General features: G+C 40.8%; 1 protein-coding gene across 3 annotated transcripts in view; it reads right to left on the bottom strand.

The window, feature by feature from the left end:
- dgkb (diacylglycerol kinase, beta) overlaps positions 1-15,771 on the bottom strand; it is a 266,844-nt gene that overhangs the window by 114,953 nt on the left and 136,120 nt on the right. For all 3 annotated transcript variants that reach the window (XM_061956152.1, XM_061956165.1, XM_061956159.1), the window contains 2 exons: positions 13,962-14,035; positions 13,361-13,435 (listed from right to left, as the gene is read on the bottom strand). In XM_061956152.1, the coding sequence (XP_061812136.1) occupies positions 13,361-13,435; positions 13,962-14,035 (149 nt within the window). The remainder of the gene's footprint in view (positions 1-13,360; positions 13,436-13,961; positions 14,036-15,771) is intronic.

Here is a 15,771-nt window from a genome sequence, read left to right as displayed (position 1 = left end):
ACATTGGCGGCAAACTCTGTAGCTTGCTAGCTTGTTTGCGCTGGCTTTCTGAGACTCTTATTTTGTAAGCGCAGGCGCGATGGAGCGGCACTTTTATTGTGAAGACAGGAACTGTGCGGTTAGTCTTTAGGCTTTTGACGGAATGTATGGTTGAAATAAAAAAGTGTCTTTTTTCCTTCACACTTTTGATTGATTGTACAGTACATATTCCGTACAATTGACCACTAAATGGTAACACCCCAATAAGTTTTTCAGCTTGTTTAAGTCAGGTCATGTGACCGCCTGGCTCTGTTTGATTGGTCCAACGTCACCAGTGACTGCATCGGATTGGTGGAACGCAGTCAAACGTCACCAGTGACTGCATTTGATTGGTGGAATGGAGTGAAACGTCACCAGTGACTGTATTTGGTGAAACGGTCTGACAGACCAAAACAAACAAAGCGTGCATTAACAGATCGATAAAAATTAGTAGCGAGTAGCGAACTGAATGTAGATAAAAGTAGCGGAGTAAAAGTAATATACTCAAGTAAAAGTAAAAGTATGTTTCATTAAAACTACTCTTAGAAGTACAATTTAGCCCAAAAGTTACTCAAGTAGATGTAACGGAGTAAATGTAGCGCGTTACTACCCACCTCTGCCAATCAGATCACAAGTTGTTGATCTAAGTGGCTTGATGTTAACGAGACTGTGATTGGATACTCACTTGTCATTCCAAAGTGAGTATCCATTCACAAGTTTCAAGAAACGGTAAGTGTTGCGCCGTAGCCAGCAGAGAAGGAGAACAAAACGTTGATTAGGTGGCAGATATATATTTGCAAGGCCATTTTCAAGAAATATATTTAAAGAGAAACTACATCTTGTGAGACAATGTCGGCCAACCCCGGAAGCTAGCTCAACTGTTCTGGTGATGAAATGGGGAAATGCCCGCCATTTCCACGCGAACGAGGGGTACCACTGGCTTAAATGGCGTCGAATTGATGCTACAAATTGTGAGTTCAAATATTTCATTTTTTCACTTTTAATGTTTTGGCAATTGTAATTTTGACAGTACCACATTTTGTACACTGTTGAGGCGATTCAATACGCAATAGGGTGTAAATGTATTCCTCTATAGTATTTCTCCAGCAATGGTCAAATAATGACATACATTATGGTATTTTGAGAGGTAATCTTTGAAGTCGGACATCACTGAAAGCCTGGTGGGAAAACGTACAGCCCGCCACTGACTTCCTGGTTCATGGACGATGACAAACAGACGGGCGGTTCCGCTATGACTCCAGGGGGTTGATGCTGTCATTGTGACTCAAGAAACTATAAAATTGCGTGTTAAAAAAGTTAAAGTACCCATGATTGTCACACACACACACTAGGTGTGGTGAAATTATTCTCTGCATTTGACCTATCACCCTTGATCACCCCCTGGGAGGTGAGGGGAGCAGTGAGCAGCAGCGGTGGCCGCGCCCGGGAATCATTTTTGGTGACTTAACCCCCAATTCCAACCCTTGATGCTGAGTGCCAAGCAGGGAGGTAATGGGTTCCATTTTTATAGTCTTTGGTATGACTCGGGTGGGGTTTGAACTCGCAACCTACCGATCTCAGGGTGGACACTCTAACCACTAGGCCACTGATTTGCAGGTGATCTACTAAGACTGCGTGCACAATTGATTATTTACCACCTTATTTAACTAACTATAAAGCGCATCGGTATAGAAGCCGCACCCAAACAATTTTAGTAGAAAAAATATTTTCCCATATATTAGCCACAGATATACAAACCCTGTTTCCATATGAGTTGGGAAATTGTGTTGGATGTAAATATAAACGGAATACAATGATTTGCAAATCCTTTTCAACCCATATTCAATTGAATGCACTACAAAGACAAGATATTTGATGTTCAAACTCATAAACTTTTTTTTGTTGTTGTTGCAAATAATAATTAACTTTGAATTTCATGGCTGCAACACGTGCCAAAGTAGTTGGGAAAGGGCATGTTCACCACTGTGTTACATGGCCTTTCCTTTTAACAACACTCAGTAAACGTTTGGGAACTGTGAAGACACATTTTTTAAGCTTCTCAGGTGGAATTCTTTCCCATTCTTGCTTGATGTACAGCTTAAGTTGTTCAACAGTCCGGGGGTCTCCGTTGTGGTATTATAGGCTTCATAATGCGCCACACATTTTCAATGGGAGACAGGTCTGGACTACAGGCAGGCCAGTGTAGTACCTGCACTCTTTTACTATGAAGACGCGTTGATGTAACACGTGGCTTGGCATTGTCTTGCTGAAATAAGCAGGGGCGTCCATGGTAACGTTGCTTGGATGGCAACATATGTTGCTCCAAAACCTGTATGTACCTTTCATCATTAATTGCGCCTTTACAGATGTGTAAGTTACCCATATCTTGGGCACTAATACACCCCCATACCATCACAGATACTGGCTTTTCAACTTTGCGCCTATAACAATCCGGATGGTTCTTTTCCTCTTTGGTCCGGAAGACACAAACTCCACAGTCTCCAAAAACAATTTGAAATGTGGACTCGTCACACCACAGAACACTTTTCCACTTTGTATTAGTCCATCTTAGATGAGCTCAGGCCCAGCGAAGCCTACGGCGTTTCTGGGTGTTGTTGATAAACGGTTTTCGCCTTGCATAGGAGAGTTTTAACTTGCACTTACAGATGTAGCGACCAACTGTAGTTGCTGACAGTGGGTTTCTGAAGTGTTCCTGAGCCCATGTGGTGATATCATTTACACACTGATGTCGCTTGTTGATGCAGTACAGCCTTACGTGCAGTGATTTCTCCAGATCTGAACCCTTTGATGATATTACGGACCGTAGACGGTGAAATCCCTAAATTCCTTGCAATAGCTGGTTGAGAAAGGTTTTTCTTAAACAGTTCAACAATTTGCTCACGCATTTGTTGACAAAGTGGTGACCCTCGCCCCATCCTTGTTTGTGAATGACTGAGCATTTCATGGAATCTACTTTTATATTCAATCATGGCACCCACCTGTTCCCAATTTGCCTGTTCACCTGTGGGATGTTCCAAATAAGTGTTTGATGAGCATTCCTCAACTTTATCAGTATTTATTGCCACCTTTCCCAACTTCTTTGTCACGTGTTGCTGGCATCAAATTCTAAAGTTAATGATTATTTGCACAAAAAAAAATGTTTATCAGTTTGAACATCAAATATGTTGTCTTTGTAGTATATTCAACTGAATATGGGTTGAAAATGATTTGCAAATCATTGTATTCCGTTTATATTTACATCTAACACAATTTCCCAACTCATTTGGAAACAGAGTTTGTACATGTTGTGTTATTTACACAGAAAAATTCTGTGAATGTTTGTTTACATACCCTAATTGTTTCCAAACGGTGTCTGTAACACGGCAGTAAAACGGCTGATCAAACAAAACAGTGTCATCGTCATGGACCCACTAGCTGCAGAAGCTAGCTCTCCAATCAGCTAAACAGTCCCAATAACTCCACGCTCTGATGAATTTACTGAGGGATGTGTCAAACTGAAACAATACAAGAAGAATGCCATTGTAAGTTAATAATACTAATACAGACACTCACAAATGTGTTAGCATATTAGCTAATGCTAACGACGCTAGCGTCATTATATCGCATGTAGAAATATGCATAAAAACACACATGGGACGGTTTAGTAAGTATAAACAGTAAGTATAAACAGTTTTAGTTACACTGTAAAACTTACAAACGTTGTTTGTAGTAATGAATGAAGAATCCATACGAGTAAAACTGCTATGGATGGCTAGAAGAAGAACACTCTGAAACAAATGAAAGGACACTGCAGCACCGGCAGTGAGCGAATTCATCCAAAAGATGGTTTATCTTATAAGCCGCAGGGTTCAAAGGGTAGGAAAAAAGTAGCGGTTTATAGTCCGGAATTTACGGTACCATATGCTCATGAGTACATGTCGTGTACATACAGTATACATGGGTAGTCAATGAACGAGTATGTATATTCATACAATTAGTGACCTTATTTGCTTTTTTAAAGCAGAACGGTAGCCTACACGACTACTCCCTGACAACTTTAAGAGCAGTTATAAATGGATTATACTTTGACACTATTCACACACACATTCACACACTGATGGCGGGAGCTACCATGCAAGGCCCTAACCACAAACAATCAGGAGCAAGGGTGAAGTGTCTTGCTCAAGAACACAACATACATGACTCGGATGACGCTCGTATCTCATGCCAGCAGACAGGAACAGCAGGGAGTGAACCACGCGCGTTACAATAGTCCATCTGAAAAGAGTCCCACGTAAGTCTCCTAAGCAACCCTTCTAATAATAATAAAATAGCCAATCACTCATCCAGCGAGCGAGGCCGCCTGGCGGAGGCCTAATCGGATCACGGCGGCCAATGTTCAGTCCAACGTCTTCCGTTCCTTCACAATAACGAAGCCCTAACTGAATGAGGCGGCCTCCCAGCCCCGCATGGCGGCTAAATGACTCGCTCAATTACGCCCCGACCGGGACGGCCAAACCGCATTAGCGGGCAAACAGACGGCCGCTGACATGAAAGCTTTGGGTCCTTTTAAAGAGCAAGAAACAAACACTTAATTTGGTCCTATTGCGTTAGCCTGGGAGCTAATTGACGGCGGACGTGTGTGTGTGCGTGTGCAACGTCCTCAGCGCTAATGTGCTTGACAAAATATTAACAAGGAAGCTGCGGTGCGAGGTCATCAGGAAGTTTCGGCGTGTGCCGCATTGTGTATATTTCTCATAAACACTGGCCCTCGCTTCTAATGGAAGCCAAACAGGCCGGCAGCACGGCGGCGAGGCATTCCTGCGCCCTGAGATGACACCTGTTGGCGAGCGAGTGAAGCCGCCACATGCAAATGAAACATGCATCGCCCTAATCACAGACGCTCGCCGTCTGGGAAACGCGAGCTACTCGTCTGTATGCGCGATCACATGCGCTACGGCGAGCGTTCCGCCTGCGTCCATCATTCGCCGCTTGTGCGTAAGCACTGAAGACCTCCTCTGCATATGATGCTGATAGTTATGTCCCAACAATGCAGAATATCACTGCGATTGTACACACATCCCAAAAAGAAGACACGATTTAAAGAGTTCTACTTTCAAAACTCTTTCTTTCTTCTTATTTTCATATTTGAAGTTTACATGCTTTGGTTATGGATACTTCAGAACGCCTTGAAAGGAAACCATTAAGGATGTGGGCCATTTTGGAGCTACACTGTAAAAACTAACTTAGATTTTACAGTAAAATACCTGGTAGCTCAGTTGCCAGAATCCATCCATCCATCCATTTCTACCCCTTATTCCCTTCGGGGTTTCGGGGGGCGCTGGAGCCTATCTCTGCTACAATCGGGCGGAAGGCGGGGTACACCCTGGACAAGTCGCTACCTCATCGCAGGGCCAACACAGATAGACTGACAACATTCACACTCACATTCACACACTAGAGCCAATTTAGTGTTGCCAATCAACCTATCCCCAGGTGCATGTCTTTGGAGGTGGGGTGAAGCCGGAGTACCCGGAGGGAACCCACGCAGTCACGGGGGTGACATGCAAACTCCACACAGAAAGATCCCGAGCGCAGGAGCGAACCCAGGACCTTCGTATTGTGAGGCAGACGCACTAACCCCTGTACCACCGTGCTGCCCAGTTGCCAGAATGTATATGTTAAAAATAACAGTGCTACTGTACGTTTTTTACATTTACTGAGCTGCTGACTATCTGCGGCAGCTCAGTTGCCAAAAGTTACTGTTAAAAACAACACTGTTAGCGTTTTTTAATTTACGGTAACGCATTGTAAAAACGAATGTAGATTTTACGATGAAAAAAACTAAACTGTCAGCTCAGTCGTCAGAATTTATATGTTAAAAATAGAGATGTCCGATAATATCGGCCTGGTGATATTATCGGCCGATAAATGCGTTAAAATGTAATATCGGAAATTATCGGTATCATTTTTTTTTTTTTATCGGTATCGTTTTTTTTTTGTTTTTTTTTAAATCAACCTAAAAAACACAAGATACACTTACAATTAGTGCACCAACCCAAAAAACCTTCCTCCTCCATTTACACTCATTCACACAAAAGGGTTGTTTCTTTCTGTTATTAATATTCTGGTTCCTACATTATATATCAATATATATCAATACAGTCTGCAAGGGATACAGTCCGTAAGCACACATGATTGTGCTGCTGGTCCACTAATAGTACTAACCTTTAACAGTTAATTTTACTAATTGTCATTAATTACTAGTTTCATTGTAACTGTTTTTATATTGATTTACTTTCTTTTTTATTCAAGAAAATGTTTTCAATTTATTTATCTTATTTTATTTTATTAATTTTTTTTAAAAGTACCTTATCTTCACCATACCTGGTTGTCCAAATTAGGCATAATAACGTGTTAATTCCACGACCGTATATATCGGTTGATATCGGTATCGGTTGAATTCGGTATCGGTAATTAAAGAGTTGGACAATATCAGAATATCGGATATCGGCAAAAAGACATTATCGGACATCCCTAGTTAAAAATAAAAGTGCTCCTGTACGTTTTTTACAGTAAAAAAAGGAGTAGCGTTTTTGAATTCACAGTAATGCACTGTAAAAACAATGACCAAAGATTTTACTATGGAAAAAAATTGGCAGCTCAGTCGCTGAAATTGTATTGTTAAAAATAAAAGTGGTACGTATTTTACATTTACAGTAAACACTGTAAAAACAACTATCGTAGATTTTATGGTAAAATTAAGACGCCAATCTACGGCAGCTCAGTCACCATAATGTCACTGTTAAAAACAACACTGATAGTGTTTTTTAAATTTATGGTACGAATTGTAAAAACGACTGTAGATTTTACGATTAAAAAAACAAAAAACAGGCAGCTCAATCGCCAGAATTTAAATGTTAGAATAAAAGTGTTCCTGTACGTTTTTTACATTTACATTAAACACTATAAAAACAACGCCCTTAGATTTTACGGTAAAATTAAGACGACTAGCTACGGCAGCTAGGTTGCCAAAATGTTACTATTAAAAACAACACTGTTAGCGTTTTTTAATTTACAGGAATGCATTGTAAAACCGACTGTAGATTTTACGATAAAAAAAACTAAACTGGCAGCTCAGTCGCCAGAATTTTACCGTAAAAAAAGAAATAGCGTTTTTCAATTCACAGTAATGCACTGTAAAAACAATGACCAAAGATTTTATTTTGGAAAAAAATTGGCAGCTCAGTCGCTGAAATTTTACTATTAAAAATAAAAGTGGTATGTATTTTACATTTACAGTAAACACTGTAAAAACAACTATCGTAGATTTTACGGTAAAATCAAGACGACAATCTACGGCAGCTCAGTCACCAAAACGTCACTATTAAAAACAACACTGATAGCGTTTTTTCAATTTACGGTAACGCATTGTAGAAAAAACTGTAGATTTTACGATAAAAGAGAAAAAAACCTGGCAGCTCAGTGGCCAGAATTTTACCGTTAAAAAAGGGGGTACCGTTTTTCAATTAACAGTAATGCACTGTAAAAACAACGACTGTATTTATTACAAAAAAAACAAAAAAAAAAACTGACAGCTCAGTCACCATAATGTCAAAGTAAAAAAATTGTTGTACCATTTTCTAATTCAGAATAATGCAGTGTAAAAAAATAAAAAATTACTGAAGATTTTATGATTAAAAAAAATTGGCAGCCCAGTCGCCAGAATTTTACCACAAAATTAACAGTGATAGTTTTGTTAATTACAAAATTGCGCTGGAAAATCAATCAATCAATCAATCAATGTTTATTTATATAGCCCTAAATCACAAGTGTCTCAAAGGGCTGCACAAGCCAGAACGACATCCTCGGTACAAAGCCCACATAAGGGCAAGGAAAAACTCACCCCAGTGGGACGTCGATGTGAATGACTATGAGAAACCTTGGAGAGGACCGCATATGTGGGTAACCCCCCCCCCCCCTCTAGGGGAGACCGAAAGCAATGGATGTCGAGTGGGTCTGACATAATATTGTGAGAGTCCAGTCCATAGTGGATCCAACATAATAGTAAGAGTCCAGTCCATAGTGGGGCCAGCAGGACACCATCCCGAGCGGAGACGGGTCAGCAGCGCAGAGATGAGATGAGAAAAAACATTGAACGTAGATTTTATGGTAAAAAGAAACTGGCACTCTGTCAGTTTTTACATTTACTGTAATGCACTTTAAAAACAACAATTGTAGATTTTCCGTTAAAATTCAGATGACTTAGCTGCCTTTTTTTTTTTTACCGTGAAATCTATGGCAGCTCAGCCATCAAAATGTTACTGTTAAAAATAACAGTGATAGCGTTTTCTTAATTTATAGTAATGCACTGTAAAAACCATGACTGTAGATTTTACAATTTAAAAAAAACTGTCAGCTCAGTCGCTAGACTTTTACTGTAAAAAAAAAAGGGGTAGCGTTTTTAAATTTACAGTAATGCAATGTAAAAACAATGACCAAAGATTTTATGATTTAAAATAATTGGCAGCTCAGTCACCAGATTTTTACCATAAAAATAACAGCAGTGGAGTTTTAAAATTTACAGTAATGCACTGTAAAAACGACTTTAGATTTTACAATTAAAGAAATCCTGCCAGCTCAGTCACCAGAATTGTACCGTGAAAATTAATGGTACCGTTTTTAAATTTACAGTAATGCACTGTCAGGCCTCGAATTTGAACTTTTTAAGGTCAAGGCAAGTGTTGCCTGAAAGGAGGGCTCATATTTTAGGGCACCAAGGCAAGTTGGAACGGCACCAAGGCAAACATTATTTTCTTTCGAGGCAGGGACTCCAAGCATGCATGCATGTATGCATGTGTGTATGTGTGCATATATGGAATCTGATGGCCATAAGACGTAACTGCACTTTTTGTCCATATAGATAAAAAATAGTGTTCATGTATGAGATCTAGGGCTGCCAATTATGGCCAACGTAATAATTAAGATTATTGTTATCAATATTGATAATAATAATAATAGTAATAATTGATTACTGATTGTTAGGCAAAGCAGTGTTGGGGTGTGAACATAATACCACCATGTCATTTGTAATGTCTAATAAAAAGGCTATAGATAAACGTTATCCATCTATCTAAACACAAATAGTTTTTTAAATTCTTTAATAATATCAATTTGTCAGCTTTTTGTCATTACATGATGCCTTTATCTCTATTTTTACATTTTGATAGAAGGAGGTATTTTGTATTTAATTTTTTTAAGTCATGTACATGTAGATGCTGTATCGGGACGGATCCACAAAGAGTTTGAGCTGAAACTCTGTCTTAAACGGTGTCTTTTGAGCATATCATGGCTGTTTGGGTTAAGTTTTGAATCTCAGAATTGTAGTCAATGAGTTATTGTACATGGTGTGTGTGTGTAAGAGATCAACAAATAAGTAGATGATGGACAAAACCCACAACCAGTGCAGTTGGCACATTGTACAATTCGTCAATAAAAACAGAATACAATTATTTGAAAATCCTTTTCAACTTATATTTGATTGAATACGCTGCAAAGACAAGATATTTAATGTTCGAACTGAGAAACCTTTTTTTTTTTAATGGCAGCAACACATTGCAAAAAAGTTGGCACAGGGGCATTTTTACCACTGTGTTACATGGCCTTTTCTATTAACAACACTGAAGAGACCAATTTTTGAATCTTTTCAGGCGGAATTCTTTCCCATTCTTGCTTGATGTACAGCTTAAGTTGTTCAACAGTCCGGGGTACACACATTTTCAATGGGAGACAGGTCTGGATTACAGGCAGGCCAGTCTAGTACCCGCACTGTTTTACTATGAAGCCACGCACGCTGTTGTAACACGTAGCTTGGCATTGTCTTGCTGAAATAAGCAGGGGTGTCCAAGATAACTTTGCTTGGATGGCAACATATGTTGCTCCCAAACCTGTATGTACCTTTCAGCATTAATGGTGCCTTCCCAGATGTGTAAGTTATCCATGCCTTGGACACTAATACACCCCCATACCATCACAAATGCTAGCTTTGGAACTTTGCGCCTATAACAGTCCGGATGGTTACTTTCCTCTTTGGTCCAGAGGACACAATGTCCACAGTTTCCAAAAACAATTGGAAATGTGGACTCGTCAGACCACAGAACACTTTTCCACTTTGCATTAGTCCATCTTAGATGAGCTCGGGCCCAGCAAAGTCGGCGGCGTTTCTGGGTGTTGTTGATAAATGTCTTTCGCTTTGCATGGTAGAGTTTAACTTGCACTTACAGATGTAGCGACAAACTGTAGTTACTGACAGTGGTTTTCTGAAGTGTTCTTGAGCCCATGTGGTGATATCCTTTCCACACTGACGTCACTTTTTGATGCAGAACCGCCTGAGGGATCGAAGGTCACGGGCATTCAATGTTGAATTTCAGCCTTGCCTGTTACGGCGCTAGCGCATGCCGCTGCGCATGCCGCTGCGCATGCCGCAGCGGAAGTGAGCTGTGCGTCTCACTTTCCCTGGATCTCCCTCTGGACTCTGACTGCCTCCCTCGATCCTCGACTTCCTGCCAGCTCACGGACCAACAAGCTCTGCATTTCTCCCCCTGATCTTCCTCCTCTCGCCCAACACTACGGTAACACTCAGCAACTAATCTACACACATAATCTCACACATATACACCATTTTGGCTCAGTCACACTCCATACCCTAGTTTATTAAATTTATTATTTGTTATTATATATATACGTAGTATATATATAATAAATCATTGAGTTTACGGTAATACCACGCCCTTGTGTCTGTGCCTTCTACTCCTCCCGTACGTAACAGTACGTTCTCGTCAAATTAATTAGGGACCAGACGGCACAGTTTTCCATAGCCCCGCCCCCAGTGTCTTTTCGCTCACCGCCTTGGAAAAATTTTCTAGCCCATCTCATCAATATCATGGACTGTTTAGCAGTGCTGCAGGGATGGAAGAATTCAACCTCCGCCCGACCACCCGCCTCCCACCCTCAGTGACTGTTCCTCAGTTGGCAGGAAGCATCTGGCATCCACTGTCAGAGGGGGGGATAGTCCTAACGGCTGTGCTGGTGGGGTAGCACAGTTGCGGCCAGCAAAACCAATACCAGCTGTCTTTCAGTTTGCCTGGCCGCATCCACCAACCAGACTACCAGCACCCGCTTCAAGGCTGGCCGCCTAGCCAGCACCTGCTCCAAGGCTGGTTCCCGAGCCAGCACCTGCTCCAAGGCTGGTTCCCACACCAGCACATGCTCCAAGGCTGGTTCCCGAGCCAGCACCAGCTCCAAGGCTGGTTCCCGAGCCAGCACCAGCGCCAAGGCTGGTTCCCAAGCCAGCACCTGCTCCAAGGCTGGTTCCCACACCAGCACCTGTTCCAAGGCTGGTTCCCACACCAGCACCTGCCTCCGGACTGCTTCCCAGACCAGCACCTGTCCCCGGACTGGTTCCCAGACCGGCACCTGCCCCCGGACTTGTTCCCAGACCGGCACCTGCCCCCGGACTGGTTCCCAGACCATTACCTGGGGACGCCGTGGCGCGGTTGGGAGAGTGGCCGTGCCAGCAACCTGACTGCCTCCCTCGATCCTCGACTTTTTGCCGGCTCACAGACCTCTGAGCGCTGCCTTTCTCCCTCTGATCTTCCGCCTCTCGCCCAACACTCAGCAGCTAATCTACACACATAGTCTCACACATATACACCCTTTTTGCTCAGTCACACTCCATACCCTAGTTTATTATATTTATTATATATAGAGAGTATATATATAATAAATCATTGAGTTTAATAACACGTCCTTGTGTCTGTGCCGTCTACTCCTCCCATACGTAACACTTGCTACTTACGTGCAGTGATTTATTCGGATTCTTTGAACCTTTTGATGATATTACAGACGGTAGATGGTGAACTCCCTAAATTCCCTGCAATAGCTCGTTGAGAAATGTTGTTCTTAAACAATTTGTTCACGCATTTGTTGACAAAGTGGTGACCCTCGCCCCATCATTGTTTGTGAATGACTGAGCATTTAATGGAAGCTGCTTTTATACCCAATCATGGCAGCCACCTGTTCCCAATTAGCCTGTTCACCTGTGTTTGATGAGCATTCCTCAACTTTCTCAGTCTTTTTGCCACATTTGCCCGCTTTTTTGAAAGATGTTGCAGGCATCAAATTCCAAATGAACTACTTTTTGCAAAAAATAAAGTTTTCCAGTTCGAACGTTATGAATCTTGTCTTTGCAGTCTATTCGATTGAATATAGGTTGAAAAAGATTTGCAAATCATTGTATTCTGTTTTTATTTACGATTTACACAACGTGCCAACTTCACTGGTTTTGGGTTTGGTAAATAAACCATATAGACTACATATCTGTATTCCCTAAATTAATTATTTTCTCCAATTTTGGCATGATATAAACTGAAATACGATGGAGGTATACTTCAAACGTGCCATTTAAAATGCATTACACACGTTTTCTTTTTTACTGAAATAGAAAAGAGACATCTGAGAAGTCAAATAATGAGTAGTGAGAGACCAAACCAAGTTTATCTCTCACTGGGACATAATTGAGACATATTTGAAACCAGCTCTTTCATCTCTCGTTTTTGTCTGAGTTGAGATCAGGAAAAAAGACAACTGTTAGACAACTTTGAGATGTCACACATCGTTTGAGAATAATGAGAAAACCACTTTGGTCTTGATTACTGCTTGTTTATGTCTAGGGAGATATAAATAAGACATAAATGGGATCTCATCTTCAGTATTGCTTTGCTACAGGAAGGATTGAGGCAAGATTGTTTTATAAATATCCCCACCATGCCTCCATGGGTTGAGTTCACATTTTCGGGACTTTTGCAGATCCATAATAGGACCTCTTTAAGCGCAAAAATCATGACTAAAGTGGTGCAGCATATTTTTCATTTGCAGTTAAATTGTGTTGGCAGTTTATTAAAGAGACATTATTATTATTATCTGTTATTAAATTGTTTACATGTCTTTATTCCAGCATTGCTTAATTGTATGTAAATTTATATTTGATCAGTGTTTAAGAGGCAAGATTATTTCATAAATATCTATGCCATGCTTCCACAGTTTGATTTCAAATTTTTGGGACTTATGCAGATTGCCAATACGCAATAACAGGTATTAGTAAGTAATAAAAAGTTGTTTAAGCATAATAGGTCCCCTTTAAGAGTTGAATAGTAAGGTTGCACCAGCTGTCATCCGTTACATAAGAACCGTTAAAACACTACACTTCATTCCTTTTCACGTATTTAGTCCTGTTCTGCTTTGGCAGAGGTTCGAGTGACATTCCATTTGCTGCAGTACGTACCCCGGCATGGGTCCATTCTTGGCCAGGTTGTACACTTGCCTGGGATTCAGAAGGTACTGGAACTTCCTGTAAATCCTGCAGGGACATCACACGACCCAATTAGGCACACATTTCAGACACCTGGGAATGCCGGTGACAGGGCCAGGCGGACTGGCCAAGGGGGCGGGACATACCCCCTTGAGGAGAAGCCATTAGAAAGACTAATTCATTTTAATTCCAATTTCATTATATCAACTGGCTGAAGTCATATTTTGATCTCATAATTTAAACAAATGGGGGGCCGGCGTAATGAGAAGCGAGTGATGATGTTTCAGTAATAACCCAATTAGCCTGGACTGGGCTGCGAGGAGGGAGTCGCCAGAAAGGATTGGGGGAGCGGTTTGGGTAGGGGGCTGGACCCTCTTGACTTTAGGTAAATGTTATGCTGTTTATATTTGCCTGAGTAAGCCCGCAGCGCTCGTGGTTTGGAGGCGGGATTTTGGGAGCCTTGCCCTATAGCCAGTGTGTCTGTCTGTGTGTGTGTGTGTGTGTGTGTGTGTGTGTGTGTGTGTGTGTGTGTGTGTGTGTGTGTGTGTGTGTGTGCGTGTGTGCTAGTGCTCACCTCTCTCCCTGCTTCCCGCCGCTCTTCGGATTGACAAACACCAACAGTGGATGAGTGCCCTCTATTGTTGTGATCTGAACGGGAGATGTCAAAACAAAGCGTCAGTGTTTGGAGACTGCAGGAAGCTTCGCGGGAATTTGCTTTCGAGGCGCAATCCCGACATTCAAGTGCACGCGCATGCCGGAACGGCAGCAGCAGCAGCACGGCGGGAAAACTGTCGCGAGCGCACAAGTTGGCTACTAAATCTAATATTTTTTCTCATATTAATGACAACTATGAATACTATCAGTTGACTGAAGGCTGAATGTGTCCATTACTGAATGGCACTGAAGCACATGTTCATATATCACAGCATGTCATACAGGGGTGTCAATCTTTGAGCACCAAACGATTTCATCCGATTCACGATTCCTGGGGTGACGATTCGAAACAGAATCAATTCTCAATTCAACACGATTCTCGCAATGTATTATTTGGGATAATGATTATCATGAAACTTTTTCAAAAAACGTTACATGTTAGAGAGGCTCCTTCTGATTGCATGGATATGGCCTAAAAACATATTTAAAAAAATGTATTCATATATAAAATAAGTAACCAAATAAAAACTTTTATATATTTAAATAAAATTAAAAATATATATATACACACATGAATACATATACACACATATATACACTTACACATATATATATATATATATATATATATATATATATATATATATATATATATATATATATATATATATATACATACATACATACATTTACATACATATATACAAAACACATAAGTGTAGATATGTACTGTATTTGTGTATATACATGTATATGTATGTATTATATAAAAAATTCAGCGGCACGTGTCCTGACGAAGACCAGAAGGCAGGCTCACATTACACCAATAATAATAATAATAATAATAATGGATTAGATTTTATATCATGCTTTTCTATTGTTAGATACTCAAAGCGCTCACAGAGAAGTGAGAGCCCATCATTCATTCACACCTGTTGGTGGTAAGCTACATTTGTAGCCACAGCTGCCCTGGGGTAGACTGATGGAAGCGAGGCTGCCAGTTTGCGACCTCCGACCACCACCTATCATTTATTCATCATTCATTCACCAGTGTGAGCGGCACCGGGGTCAAGGGTGAAGTGTCCTGGCAAAGGACACAACGGCAGCGATTTGGATGTCAAGAGGCTGGGAGCGAACCTGCAACCCTCAGGTTTCTGGCACGGCCGCTCTACCCACTACGCCATGCCGCCCCCTAAAACACCAGTTTTAAAATCTCTGTATTGGCTTCTTGTGTGTTTCAGGATACATTTTAAGGTTCTTATAGTATTGGGCCTTCTTATCTTTCAGATTTTCTTTTACCCTATGAACGTTTCCGGGCCCTGAGATCCTCTGGCACTCATCTTCTAATTATTCCAAAAGTCAGGACACAAAGTCACAGGATGGCATCTTTCCACCATTATGGCCCCCGTCTATGGAACAGCTTGCCAGAGGACCTCAGGGCTGCGGAGAATGTTCATGTTTTTAAGAGCAGGCTTAAGACCCACCTTTTTGATTTGGCTTTTACCTAATATTAATTATTGTATTGAAGTCATTCATACTTTACTTTTTATCTTATTAGTTATGCAAGATCTTATTTAGTTTTATTTATTTATTATATATTTACTGTATATTCATTTTATTTTTATCTTTTTTATTTATTTATTTATTCATTATTATTTATTTTTAAATGTTCTTAATCTTCATATGTCTTACTTGTATTTTATCCTTTATCTCTACTCATGGTTCTTACT

This window comes from Nerophis lumbriciformis, linkage group LG04, assembly GCF_033978685.3.
Source record: "Nerophis lumbriciformis linkage group LG04, RoL_Nlum_v2.1, whole genome shotgun sequence".
Taxonomy (NCBI): domain Eukaryota; kingdom Metazoa; phylum Chordata; class Actinopteri; order Syngnathiformes; family Syngnathidae; genus Nerophis; species Nerophis lumbriciformis.
The sequence above is the reverse complement of the archived record's forward strand: the minus strand, read 5'-3'. Positions and strand labels throughout refer to the sequence as shown.